Source organism: Cheilinus undulatus, linkage group 3, assembly GCF_018320785.1.
Source record: "Cheilinus undulatus linkage group 3, ASM1832078v1, whole genome shotgun sequence".
Classification (NCBI taxonomy): domain Eukaryota; kingdom Metazoa; phylum Chordata; class Actinopteri; order Labriformes; family Labridae; genus Cheilinus; species Cheilinus undulatus.
The window spans coordinates 17,006,566-17,021,344 of record NC_054867.1 but is presented as its reverse complement, the minus strand read 5'-3'; the positions used below and the strand labels follow the sequence as shown (position 1 = coordinate 17,021,344).

General features: G+C 42.6%; 1 protein-coding gene across 2 annotated transcripts in view; it reads right to left on the bottom strand.

The window, feature by feature from the left end:
* Positions 1-14,124, bottom strand: part of cdh4 (cadherin 4, type 1, R-cadherin (retinal)) — a 374,266-nt gene extending 360,142 nt beyond the window's left edge. For both annotated transcript variants that reach the window (XM_041783129.1, XM_041783130.1), the window contains exons 1-2: positions 14,020-14,124; positions 12,747-12,858 (exon numbers count right to left, since the gene is read on the bottom strand). In XM_041783129.1, coding sequence (XP_041639063.1) covers positions 12,747-12,858; positions 14,020-14,073 — 166 coding nt within the window. In that variant the 5' untranslated portion in view covers positions 14,074-14,124. The remainder of the gene's footprint in view (positions 1-12,746; positions 12,859-14,019) is intronic.
* Positions 14,125-14,779: the final 655 nt, after the last annotated feature.

Sequence of the window (14,779 nt, the reverse complement as noted above, 5' to 3'; positions counted from 1 at the left end):
TTTATTCTTTCATTTGAATCTGTTACTACTAATACTTTATCTCTCACTATACTGTACATATTTCTTGTTTGTTTCTTTGCATGATTCTGTCTGCTCTGTTTTAACATATGTTGTGTACAATACTTTAATTGTTTTGAAAAGTGCAATATAAAAGTATATTATTAATAGTTTTTTTAATAAAAGTCAGAGGTATTAGAATATGTATAGTTATGTTAACTGTGACTCACTTCAGCTATGTTCACTTTAGCTAAACCTAGCATTGCTTAGCTTGCCACATAGTGAACTTAATTTTGTATTCCAATATAGCTACATTAGCTTTAGCTGAAGCTAACATAGCTTAGCTAGCTACAAAGTGAACGTGAATACACAAGTCAATATAGCTAGGTTAGCTTAAGTTCAAGCTAACATGGCTTAGCTAGCTATATAGTGAACATAACTATGTATGCCAATATAGCTACATTAGCTTAAGCTAAAGCTAACATAGCTTATCTAGCCATGTGATGAATGTAGCTACAGTAGCTTTGGCTAAAGCTAACACAGCTTAGCTAGCTACGTATTGAGCATTCCTACATATGCCAATATAGCTACATTATCTTTTGATAAAGCTAAGACATCTTAGCTAGCTATGTAGTGAAGTCACTACCATGCTTATAAAGCTAAAGCTTATAAAACAAAAGCGAGTCACTGTTCACCACTTCCAAAACAGGTCTAGATTTAGCAAACGTAGCATAATCTGATGATGTAGCAAATGTAGTGTAGTGTAATGTAGTGTGTTTGCTTAAGCTTCAGCCATGCAGGTTATGTTGTCCCAGTACCAACATAGCTGTCATAGCTTTTTTAGCTTTTGTGTAGCTACCAAAGGGTGAAAATGTTGAAAATAATTTAATATTTGGTAGCTTTGATCAGCGTTTTTACATCTGACTCTACACATAAACCAATAATGCATCAAAATCAAAAGCACTTTTACACTTATAATTCTTAATTGATGTTTATCACAGTGGGCATTTTTGTTCTGAAAGGCTCTAGGGGCACATAATCTGAATGATACTGGAGGGTTAATCACAATTTCAGATTTTAATTGCTTGGCATGCCTTTGTGCTGAGTGATTGGTAAGTTTTTCAAGTAACTCGATCATCACTACACAGTCATGCTGTTCTAATACTCTCTCTTCTTTTGTGCTCGGCTCACCACCTTCTTTGTGTCCAGACAAGGACGTCAACAAGGTGAATCCTCTCAAACTGCCTGAGTGGATACAGATCCACACTGAGGTGATAATAACATGCCCAGAAGAGACATACAGGGCTAAGATAGATGGAAGAAAGAATAAAATAAACTCCTTGTCTTTTCTTGGAGTAGTAAAGTCTTGCATGACTCAAAGCCAATCACGACTTTGAAAAAAAAAAAAAAAAAAAAAGAAGAAACAAACTCATCCTGATGATAATGGAAATGGAAAATTGGTTCGAAGAGTTTTTCCACATTATTTGTTTCAACAGGCAAGGATTGCAGTGAGCTCTCTTTCTCCTTTCTTTCCCCGGGTTGGACGAGTTCAAGGCCTTTCATTTTGTATTTATATGAAAAACAATTATCTCCCAAATAATCTACCTACATGACACTGTCGAGTGCATTGCCATGACACTAAAAACAAGGAGGATAACATGCAAGTGAATAATTAGAGCAGAGAAAACAGTGCTTTAATACTAAGGACCTGATTTGTATTCAGATGCATGTAAATCCCGCAAGCCTGGAGGAGGGGGGAGAAAGCTTTGTAATGAACTGGGGGATTCTGGGTTACACTTACAGCTAAAAGGTGAAACAGAGGTCTCTCAGTGGGAAAATTGTTCATTTCTGGCGGTAACAAAAAAGCCAATACTCTCTTAGCCAAGGCCACTGATCGTTACAGCGCACCGAGATGCAAAGCACTAAAACACATTGATTGTGCAGGAAGATGCTCAATTAAAAGAAGATCAAATAAGAAATGCAAATGGTATTCACAGAACACAAGGTCATTAATGTTAGAAGTGTGTTCATTTCTTAGAAAGGAAGCTTTTCACTACTTTGATAGCAAATGAAAAGATCCATCAGGAAGGTTAAGCAGTAATTTGGAAGCAGATTCAACGAAGTGAGAGAGAAACAACACTTAAAACTTTGAATTTTTTTTTCCTTCTAAATTTGCCCTTGTCTTAACTCCAGGAATACAGTAAGTCTCTACTTCCTCGTCCAACACAGTCTCTTTCTTATCCGTTAATCCCTCGCCAAGGACTCTCTTTTTTGGCTTACACCATCAAAAGTGCCTCGATTCTTCCTTTTTCTCGCACTATAATCACTCTGTGATTTAACCCACTGCCGCCAGCTCTTGCAGATGCAGTCTGAGGTCTGATAAGATCATGGCTGGCCTCGTTTGAAGGTCAGAAATCAGGGCACAATTAGCTCACCTCGATTTTGTCAGGAAAAGTAGATCTAGTGCACACAGTAGAGGAAAGAGAGACTTTCAAAAATGCAGCAGAGTGTCAGAGTGAGTTCCTCTCTGACAGCTTCTCACAGTCTGAAGGCGAGGAGGTCGTGATGAATCATGCCTGCCTCTCTACGGGCACCAGAGTGAGGAGGCATTGAAACTATCTGTGTTGTAATGAAACTCCATGAGAGCACATGCCACGACCCGGTCACCAACCCTCAGACTAGAGCTAATACCAGTACACAATGAGATCAGCACACTACAACTAATAAAATTCACTAGAAGCACTGAGAGGAGGCAGTAATATTTCCGCTGACACCCGCTTTCCCATCTATCAAAACCTCTTTTTAGTCACTACCTGTTCTGAGGAAATGACTACAAAACAGGATGAAAAGCATTGTGCCGAGGCGTGTACTATATCTTGGGTGGCTTGCTTGATGGAATTGGCTCGGCATGTATGTCATGTTATAGGGAGTTTGAGGGATATAGGAGCGTAGTCTGGGTTTGGTAAGAAGGCAGGCGAGATAAAGAGAAATGATGTGGCTCATCTTGTGCACCTGTATTCTATCAGCTCGCCACAGACTGCAGGTCCTGGCTGCACAGATGAAAGACTCTCTGGAGGACAAGAGAGACGTTCTTGAGTCAGACGGAAAATGGCATCCCGCTTATCAAATGCCTGGAAACGTAATCCCACCTCACTGCTCCTCAGTTCTCTGGTCTCTGGTCTCTACTTATGAAAGCCCTGTCACTTTGGATAGCAGGTTAGGAGTCAGAAGTTCCTCCACCGAGCAGCGAACGCAGTGCTGGCTGTTTCAAAGCAGATATGGCTACGTGCCAGATTTTCCTGCAGTCGTCTAATTGGGGTCATGTAACGAGTCATTTCGGATGTGTAACTTCTAGAGATGGAATTAAACAATGGAAAACGTAAGCCGAAAGCATATTCCTGATTAAAGCATGATCCTCCTTAAAGTAATCTTTTAGATTAAAGTACAGTGTGCTGTTTTCCCTGCATGCACTGCAGTACGAATGAAATAACTGCAACAAAAAGACCCTGTTTTAAATCAGAAGCCCTTAGATGACGGAGGGAAGGAAAAGACACTAAATTAAGGATTATTTTTTCACAGAGAAAGTTCTCCAGTGATTCAACCAGGGCTGCCCATAAGCGAGGAAAAAGGGGAGAGCTTTCTGGGACCCAGTCAAACCTGGGGCCCATGAAGGTCATAAAAATCAAGGTCCATTGTAAAGCTGTTAAGCAGTTTGTTAAGCTGTGATTACCATATTTGCTTTTTTTATACCCAAATAATAACTGCTCTTATCAAAGCAACTGGTGATTTTTTTATTTTTTGAAGCTGTAGTATATAGCCTTCTTCAAAAATGTAACCCACTTGTCTTGAAACAGAATCAAAATGGGTTAAAAGAAGCAAAAATGAGCGGGAAATGTGGTGATATGGTGTTTCCAAAGTAGCAGAAATGGCTTTACATTGGCAAAATTATCTTAACAGAGGCAAAACAAATAGGCAGAACATGGAAAAAATGGGTTAGAAGTGGCAAAAATGTGCAGGTACAAAAAGTGATGAAAAAAAAATCTCTGCCCATTCTCTAGATTTTTCAGGGGCCAATTGTCAGGGCCCAGTCTCTGGGTTTTTCAGGGGCCATTTTCTTGGTTTGCAATGGTTCATTTCTGGGTTTGACAGGGGCCATTCTCTGGCTTTGTCAGGGGCCATTCTCTGGGTTTGTCATGGGCCCATTCTCTTGGTTTGTCAGGGTCCATTCTCTGGCTTTGTCAGGGGCCATTATCTTGGTTTGTCGGGGTCCATTCTCTGGCTTTGTCAGGGGCCATTCTCTTGGTTTGTCAGGGGCCATTCCCTTGGTTTGTCAGGGGCCATTCTCTTGGTTTGTCAGGGGCCATTCTCTTGGTTTGTCAGGGGCCATTCTCTGGCTTTGTCAGGGGCCATTCTTTGGCTTTGTCAGGGGCCATTCTCTGGGTTTGTCAGGGGCCATTCTCTGGGTTTGTCAGGGGCCATTCTCTGGCTTTGTCAGGGGCCATTCTCTGGCTTTGTCGGGGTCCATTCTCTTGGTTTGTCGGGGTCCATTCTCTTGGTTTGCCAGGGGCCATTTTCTGGGTTTGTCAGGGACCATTCTCTGGGTTCATCAGGGGCCATTCTCCTGGGTTGTTAAGGGCGCATTCTCTGGCTTTGTCAGGGGCCATTCTCTGGTTTTGTTGGGGTACATTCTCTGGGTTCGTCAGGGGCCATTCTCTTGGTTTGTCAGGGGCGCATTCTCTGGGTTTGTCGGGGTCCATTCTCTGGGTTTGTCAGGGGCCATTCTCTGGGTTTGTCAGGGGCCATTCTCTGGGTTTGTCAGGGGCCATTCTCTTGGTTTGTCAAAGGGCGCATTCTCTGGGTTTGTCAGGAGCCATTCTCTGGGTTCATCAGGGGCCATTCTCTGGGTTTGTCGGGGTCCATTCTCTGGCTTTGTCGGGGGCCATTCTCTGGGTTTGTCAGGGTCCATTCTCTGGGTTCGTCAGGGGCCATTCTCTGGGTTTGTCGGGGTCCATTCTCTGGCTTTGTCGGGGTCCATTCTCTGGGTTTGTCGGGGTCCATTCTCTGGGTTCATCAGGGGCCATTCTCTTGGTTTGTCAAGGGCGCATTCTCTGGGTTCATCAGGGGCCCATTCTCTGGGTTTTTCAGGGGCCCATTCAGGGGCTCAGTCAGATCTGTGAGCAGGCATGGATTCAACACAGAGAATAGTAAAGAGGCCAGGGCAGAGTGGAGGTGGTAAGCCCAGGCTTGGTTAAAGAATAAACATCCCCTGTGTTACTCTCTGCTAGATTATATTAAGTTCTCATCATTTCTATCTCATGTAACGAGAGCAAAGTGGCCTTCTGCTGTTCTTTCTAAAACCCTCCAGTGAAAAAAAATCTGTTTGTCTCCAAAAAACAAGGTTTCTGCAATTCAATAAATCCATCAAAGTCATTTCTCTGTCACAAAATCCCGGTGAAATATGCAGTCAGACAGGAGTCGAAATCACTCCAAGCAGACTTGTTCATTGTCTTTCAGCAGCAGCGAGGGGCAAAGGGTGAAACTCATCACTGCTGTCTTTTCAAACAAGCACTGACAGAGACTTAAAGAGACACTATTCTGACTGAACTGTATTTCAAATCAATTCCTTTTGTGCTTAGGCCTCATCTCCTTGTCCGTGTTCTGAGGTGTCTGTTCCGGCTCTTGGAGCAAGGTGATGGTTTACACAGCGATGTGCAATCACTGGAATATTTCTTTTCATGGCTTATCTGCCCACAGTGGGAATCTGCACGGACCACGATTCGAGGCCCGGCTGTCTGCTTGCCTATGTGCCTCAGCCACCCCCTCCAATCCTGAGCCAGCTCCCAGACAAACATCTCCATGGGAGCGTGTGATGATTTATTCAGCACAACTTAGTGGCAGCGCCGAGATTTGTCAGTTAGTTAAACAAAGGTCTTTTATGGTCAACCACAAAGCCATAACACCCTTTTTAACCTATAAAGGCAGCCAAGAGTGACCTAAGGGGGAAGAGAATGATGCATTACATTCAAATCTGACCTTTCAAGTCTTGACCAGACGCTTGATTTTACCTTCAGGTTGAAGTTTAGAAGGGTAAAGTGCCATGCCAATGTTTTTAGCAAGATTTTGAATATTTCCTACTTCCGGCTTTGGCTTCAATTCAAAACCATGTCTTCACTGTGCAGTGAAAACCTGAACCCTCTGTATGTCAGATAGATCAAAGCAGCAGTGCCCAAAGTAAGAAATTCTTTCTAAGAGTCTATCTAAAATGGGTCAACATGCAAATTCAAAAAGAATGAAGAAAATAATAAGGTAATGATAAGAAATAATAATTTTATTTCTCATGAATTGTTATAATTGTAGCTCTTGAGGAAGTTAGAAACATAATTAAAATATCTCTTACTGTTATTAGGAAAATTGACAGCCTGCTGCTGTGGACCAGCCTGTTTCCTACTGCTTTAACTAACAAAATCATTTACTTCTGTGTTGTGATGAAGCTAAAATTGCAGGTTAGGTTGGACAAGAAAACTGTAACATGTGTGATTGTGGCTCATAGTTTATTCTAACTTACCCTCATAGCTCTTATCCTCTCATCTCTCTTGCAGTGCAAATATTGAAAGTAATCTCTGGGTCGAAAATTATTGTTGGATCTTTAAAGTAGAAGAATGGAACATTTTCTTTCCAGTCATTCTGGTCTGATTTCCTGTTGCAGAGTGAATTTTATTCAACACAAATTTCTTGTGATGGAAGCGCTGTTAGGCTCAAGAATTAAATTGATCAATGGACCAACAAAAAGAAACACTTCTGAAGCAGAAAAAAGAGCGGAGATTCAACTTTTGCCAAACATTTAAAATACAATCATGTCATTTAGAAAGCAGAGTGAGGAAAAGCAGTATTTGAGTCTAACTAGAAGGAGAGGCATTCACGAGCAGCCAGTGAACTATTTCATTGGAGATATAATGATGTGCACAAGTTTTAGGCATGTAGAACGCAAAGGATTCATCACAAGGCCTGATGTGCCACAACCAGGGGCTAGAGAGGTGGGAGAGGGCAGCCACGATCAAGCTCGACAGTATCTCTTTTGCCCAGGCCTTTTCACTCCCAGTAATATGCCCGGAGACTGCGAGCGGTTTTCAAGCCTTTGAGACATCAACAGCAGAACCAGGGGCTCATGACAACCCTCCTACCCACCTAGACAGTACCCTAGGCTGGGCTTACTAGCCACATTCACCCCTTACTCCACCCTAAAAATGTGAACTTTGTGATTTTTTTCTTCAGATTATTTTCCCATGGCCCTGGTAATGTTCAAGGACATCCAGAGAACGACTGGGGTTGTGTCAATTCTCCTTCCCATTTTCGAACCGATGTTAGGCATGAAAATCAGCTCATACCATGCTGACTGAATTGCTTACAACGCACAGCCATTTTGCATGATTTATGTGCTTACAGCGCACAGTCCGAGAGTTGTGGCAAACAAGTTTCCTTTGAAAAATCCCCACACACTGAGGCTGAAGTTGTTTCCAGTCATATTCATGGTGATCTGAGATGTCGTCTGACAATTAACAAGAGAAAAAAATGCTCCAAAGTTGAGGATTCTGCCGTGTTTTTGCTCTCACTGTTTCAGTTGTCTGAGTCGTGCTCTCGCTGTGGGAGTGAGTGTAGTCCTACAACAAAATATCAAACATGCATGAAACCTATCCGGCCATCAAGAGCAGCTGATCTGACCATGGTTGGCCATCATGTCCCCCTTTATACTGCAAGACAAATGGCGCATGGCCATGCAAAAACTCGGACTGAATATCACATAGTGTACATCACTGTCTTCTTTCATTTAAAGGAGAGAGCCTTGTGAGCTAGTTAAGGCAGACAACTCAAGCATGTATCATACCTTACATGCATCCTCCCAATTTGCAGTTGCTATTTAAGCTGCAAGATTTCCCTTTTCTCTCTGCTCTGCAATTGCCAGCTCTGTCCTTAATCATTACTGCACTCTCACTGTCAGCCCACCTCCACCCCAGCATCTCTCTGTAGGCTCTGACAATGGATTAAGGATATTATCGTAACACTCTTCAAATTCTGCATGTAAAGTAAATCTGTGAGGAGTAATGAAGATGGCTCATCAAGCATGTTGCAATACTTAAACAATGATAAATGTGAGTTGACTGACTGAACCATCGTTTATCAACAAAATACTGAAGAAAAAGTAAGTACATACGAATAAAGTGTTATGATTAGATGACAACTTCTGACAGCATGAATATACAGCTCAAAAAAACAACAGCAGCATTAAGTGGTAAAACTGAACATAAACTCCACCAGTCAAAGTCATTCGACATTTCTAATGGATGCAATCTACAGTGGACAACATGCTACCAAGAAAAAACAGCCAAAAAATTCCCCTATGCTTCCTCATCCCTATCCCATCTTTGGAGCCATCTCCACTAGTGCAATGCTTTAAATGTGAGAAGTGCATAAACTCCATCCTGCATTAGGTACTATGTTCAAGCTAAGCTACATTTATATTAAAGCACAGCTGGTGCAGCCCACTGCAGTTTACAGCAAGAGCAACAAGGAAACAGTTATTACATTTTCAATTAAATCTGATTGGTGATAATGAATTTGTCATCATAACAATCATGCAGTCACTTCCTACACAACCCACACATCAGAACAATGACACCGAGAAAAAAACACTTTACCGCAGCAACAGAAAGAGCAGCAGTCTGCATATTGTTCAGCTCCTGGAAACGGAGCCCTGCTTCACACTGCACCTGCTTGGCCACAGCTTTTTAGCTTCTCCCCATCGCTCACTGTCCGTCTCTCCAGGGAGACAACAGCCCCGGCCCACAGCGGTCCAGCTACCCCCTATAGCCAAGCTCTGGTTCATCTCAGACCCTCCCTCGTCTCATCCCGAGCACATTCATTTTCCTGGAAAGTGACAGTTTCAGGTTATACATATTGTGGCGTTAGTATTAAAGGCTTCCTCCCACTTTGTGGATAGAAAACAGAGCCTGAGTAAGGCTCGCCCCTGCACATTCATCATCGCACGAGGGCTTAAGCTGCAGCAGCACATATCCCTTTGAATGGTCAGTTGGGAGGACAGCGCTCCTCTCAGATTGATTTTCACAAAGAACAAACACAAAGACAAACAAAATGAAAGAGCGACACTGGAACCAGAGGTAATATAGTATCAAAGCTGGAGCCGCTGTTGCACATAAGCTTCATCAAATTGATGCACCTCAGCTTTGCAGCAACCTTCATTTAAAGTGAATGTCAGTGGCTAATATGTACACCAAGACATGTCCAGTTTGTGCAACATCCCTCCGAGACACGTACGCATAACACTCACAAACACTGAAGAGGAAGTAACATATTTTATCTGTCTAGACACATCATCTCCCTCTGTTAACATTGTTGGGTCAGTAATGATGGCTCAGCCCATTTCCAAACAGGCAGAAACCTTGAGCCCCTGAGCCCCCTCAGGCACACTTGCTCCCTGCTGACCGGCTGCACCGTCCTTGTCAGCCCGCTAAATAACAAAATAACCTCCAGAATAATTCAATTGTTTTGCTCGCAGCCAGAAAGTGCTCAAAACAGCTGTTACGATGAGAATGCCATTTCCTCCCTGCAAATAGCATTTCACATAATAACAGGCAAATATTTGGCTATAAAGCAAAGTGTCAGGGGAGAGTTAAGCTTGTTGTACACAATTTTAGAGATGTTGTAAAGCGTGAAGAAGGACAGAGTGATGAGGACGCTTGGAAGAACCAAACAACATTACAAAAGCACCAGCCATGACTTTTAGAGCAATGTAAAATCTGCAGTATCTGAGCACTTATGGGGGCAACATGATCTGTTTTATAGATCAGGGCTGTCATAACTTTTTCACTGAGAGCCACATGAACAAAAATATGAGAGTGGGCCACTTTGATACACAAGATCTCACCTTCAGCCAGTAATAAAGCCAGTAAAACCAGTCCAATAGGTTAAGATTAAAGATGCACTGATAGTGAAAGTAACAGGTTTGTTTTAACCTCCTGAGGCCTGAGCTTTTGTTTGGAAACGCATTTTCAGTTTCTCCCACTTATTTAGGATAACCTGATAAGTTTTAAAGTTCAGCCTTATTCTTATACAAGAATTAGCTTTGACCAGAAATGATGTCCACAAATCTTCTGAAAGTCTGGTTTCTGAAGAATATCCATCACGGCAAAATGTAAAAATTCCAATCATATTCCAAAAAATGCACAAATAATTCTACAAAATGTCAAGGAAAATACCTACAAATTTCTTCAGTAGCTCTGGTTCTAGAAGTAAGTTTCACATTAAATCCTTTGAAACCTTTATGTCAGCACCTCTAATGCATGAACCTGGCTAACTAGCTATCTACACACTTATGATGATAAAACCTTTGATTCCAAAAACATATAAAACAGAGGACAAGGACCTACATATCCCACAATCTGTTGCGATTCCTTTAACTCATTGTTAAAGCTCAAGTATGTAACATTCAACTTTGCTCCGCTTTTCCACTGAAGTCCATGGCCGAATTACAGGTTAGAAAACACTTCATCTAAGCATGAACAAATCCTACATAGGACTCAACACTGCTGGTGACTCTGCCACTGTATCAACCTCTCACTGAGCTGAGGTGCAAGCGTACCTACTACAGCAGCCAATAGGAACGCTCCCTCTGACCTGAGCTTTGATTGGCTGTGAGTACTAGCCTCCTCATTGGTTGGAGCATCGTCTCTTGCTAGTTTTCCTCAAGTGAGAGTCTAGCATGAAGAGGCGTTGCAGAAGTGTGTTATTCTGTTAGATGGCTTCAATAACAAGACCCTGACAGGTTGTGTTAAATAATAAATCCCTTACTACAACTTTAAGGATAGTTTTTCAAACTTTTAAACCACGCATGTACCTTTTATTACAAGTACAGCCATGTGCATACGTTTTAGGCAAGTGGAGTCAGTTAAGCTCAACGGCATTTCTTTTGTCCGGGACTTTTCACTCCTGGTAATATGCCCAGAGGCTGCCACTGGTTTCCAGGAGCTTCTTGAAAATAGATTTTGATTTCAGTGGGACTAACCTGGTTAAATAAAGGTTAAATAAAAATCTACAAGACAACCAGTGGCTCATGGCAGCCCTACTACGCACCCCAGACAGCACCCTGGGCCATCCTCCACCCTAAAGGTGTAGACTTGATTATTTTTCAAACAGATTATTTTCCCATGCACCTGGTAATATGCAAGGACACCCAGAGCATGACCAGAGTTGTGTCAATCCTTCTCCCTGCCCAATAATGCCCTCAGGTGGGCTAACCTGCCACATCTAGACCTTATTTCAGCCTCATTTTTTTGCCCCAAAATGCCTAAAAGTTCTGCACAGTCCTGTATCTTTACTGTAGTGTTTACATTTCAAAGATAAAGATGTAACATATCATAGTTTGTGTTTGTGGCAGCACAGTACGAACTATGGGTTCTGGCTGTTGCTGTCATGAACACTCAGAGTCCCAACCCCACAAATCTGAGACATCTATGGGACACTCTAGGATTGTGGGTAGTGTAGTATTTTGGATTGGATACCAAATTAACTGTTTTCTTACAAAAAGGATGACATTTATCAACTTTACCTTCTACAGGAGCATACTCAGGCATCCCGCTGGAAGTCTGAGTTGACTATTTCTGATATTATCCACTACAGAGAAAATTAGTTGGACTTTACTTCTGAAACTACGCAGGTGAGCTCTATAAGCTACTGTAATCAGAGGGTTAGGATTCAAGATATTGAAGTCTTAATATGGTCACAATAATCGGCCCTCCATTAAATTCCTCTTGTCAAAATGTTTGTTTACCGAGTCGACCCAGCAGCACCAGCAAGTGTTGAAACTGAGAAGCATAGTGAAGCACAGCTTCATGTTCAAGCACCATTCATATTTCATGTTATTTGTTGTACTTGCTGCCAATTAAAAAAGGACCACAGGCCACAGTTGGCTCACAGCCACAGTTTGGACACCCCTGATATGGCTGCATGGGACCTTAAGAAGAGGATTTAGAGGATTATTTTTCATCATAACCAGATTTCACCTGCCAAAAAAGGAAACCCATAAAAGACTGCCGCATAATTCCAAATGGCATGAGATGAACCTCACAGTAGATTTGGTACATTTTCTACTCTGAAAACAAATGGAGCAATGAAAAACAGAATTGAATTTCTCTAAAAAAAGCAGAGAGAATAAAAGGTCTGGAAAATGTATTACAATGAACAGTGAAAAATAAAATGAAAGTCTTGTGCTTCCAGCTGCAAACATGCCGCGAAGCAACAGGCCGTTTAATGAGTCTGAATACTGCTTAGTCAGTCAGTTAAAAGGGAAGATATGTTGTTTTTTACTGCAGCCAGTCAGTGTAATAAAGGTGCTCACTGATCAGTGAAACTCCATATCAAATGACAACTCCTGAACACAATGCATGGCTCACCTGCTGTCACATCTCATTTTATCACATCTCCGATTTCTTTCCACCTCAGCTACATCACTACAGGATCTTTGAGCTTGTGTATTTTCATGTCAGTGCTCCAAGTGAGCCGCTTATGTTGCACCAACACAACCTGAGTGTCTTCTGATATTCTTTAGAAACAACGGAGGAGCCACTCGCACTAATGTACGCCCCTTCCACACTCTTTTGTCTCCCTAGAGTTAAATCTGAGCAGGAGGGAGAGAATATCCTCAGTGTGTAGATGAGATCCAGCAGTGGCAGACTTACCTTTGAGGATGCTCTGTCCGTGCAGTACGTCTCTCGGGACAATCACTGTGTAGAAGTTCTGGGAGAAGCCGGGTCTGCACGGGGCTTTGAGGGGCTGGCCTGCCTTATTCCCCTGAGGAATAAAACAAGACAGCCTGTTAAGCATTGGCAAATTGACTTGTGGCTATGGGGTCATAAGTTGATCTCAGAGTCTTTTCAGACTGATATCGAACCTCTCTGTCTCTCTCTGAGGGGCTTGCTGCAGACAATAACATGCTGCATACAGTCACAGTGGGAATCTGCAGTTTAATACACCTGCTTTATTTCTCTGAAGAGAGACTCTGACTCTCATGAGAGATACTTAACCACTGAACAATGAGTCAGTGAAGTATCCTTGCAAAGGCAATAATGAATGCTACTTTCAGAGCCTCTAATTGTTATAAGAATCATCATGCATGGAATTAAATAAAAATCCTGGCTCAAGTATTGATAAAACCATAAAAATGTGATGACTATGGCAGACATTAATGCTGCTGACTGGACTGAGAGAGCATATCAAATGTGCATGACGAGAGAAGGAAGAGAGAAGTAAAATGCATTAAATTATAGTTGATACATAGTTGCATAGAGCAATGCACTTCCACAGAGTGCACTTGCAGAGATGCTTCACCTCATTTGATGGATTAAGAAAAATGCACATGAAAACAGTGTGTTCCCTGGCTCCACATCATCAAGACTCAACAGAACAGCTGGTGCCAATGAGAAATTTGGCTGATGTGACAGCAGAATTCACCCACTTTTGCAAGAAATGAAATGTAGATCATTTCTAACATCAGCTTTCTTTGATTTCTTAACAGATGCATCAATTAGAAACTTATTCAGCCAAGCTATTAATCCTAGAAACCTTAAAAATGAGAGGTGACAGTGCGTAAACGTGCGTAAACGAAGTTGATCGCAGCCAACAGAAGGAAAAGCCTGTCCACAAACCGCTGTCCTCTGCAATAATGCACTGCAGTTCATTTAGGCGTGAGGATGGGGAGGCTAATGTACAGAGTTGTGAGTGACTTTTAACCACAGTGAGATAAAAATACTCCTGACCTTAAATGTCGCCGAATTAGCTCGATTACACGCATCATGTTGCCTTTAGCGCAGCGCTGCGGGGGGAAAGTGAGCCCCCCCATCAGACACTTTGAGAGGCTCAGGCAGCGCGAATCCAAACGTTACCAGCACTACAGCAGTGCAGCACTTTCACTCCACACTCACCCAAAAGACGAACAAAATTAACTCATCTTACCAAGGATGCGCCCACGAGTAAGGTGCACGCCAGGATGACGCAGCCAACGTTCATCTTTGAAAAAAAAAAACGCGTGTTAGAAAAGAGAAAGAAAGGAGTCTCCTCCGCCAAAAAAAACAGCTCAGTAAATTCCCGGAGCCCTGCTTCTTCTCCTCGGGTGCTGAGTGAGATACCGTCCTTACTTGTCTGGCGCAAAAGTGCCGCTGAGACAGAGATGCTGCGCTCCAGTCCAGAGGAAGCCGGTGCCCATTGGATGACAGCGTCACTACAACCCCTCCTACCGCCTGGCGGAGCAGTCACAGGAGAGAGGATCTGCGCTTCAGATGGCTCTGTGCGATCACAGCCGGCACACTCCTGGGATCTATGGGAAGAAAAATGTATTTTCCAGGCTATTTAGATTCATATTTTAACTTCAAACGGAGCAAAGGCGGGACTGGGAGTGTGAGTGACAACCAACCATCCGAGTCTTTTCATGTGTCCATCAGCCAACTGGAGTCTATTTCACACCCCAGTTCCCCCCTCTGCCACTGATCCGCGGTATAAGTGCGCCAGGACCTGCAGTTATTAGCTTTTTATTAAAGCTGCTATGATAGAGCACTGCGGGATAAGACTGTGATCGTGAATGTGAGCCTCAGACGAAATAAAGTCCACAGATTCAGCAGCCTGTCTCATGATCTGCAGGAAATGTGGCCATTTTAGCGAATCATTAAGCGCAATGTTAACTCCTGGTGGAAACTATCTTCTGTTATGACTTTGACTT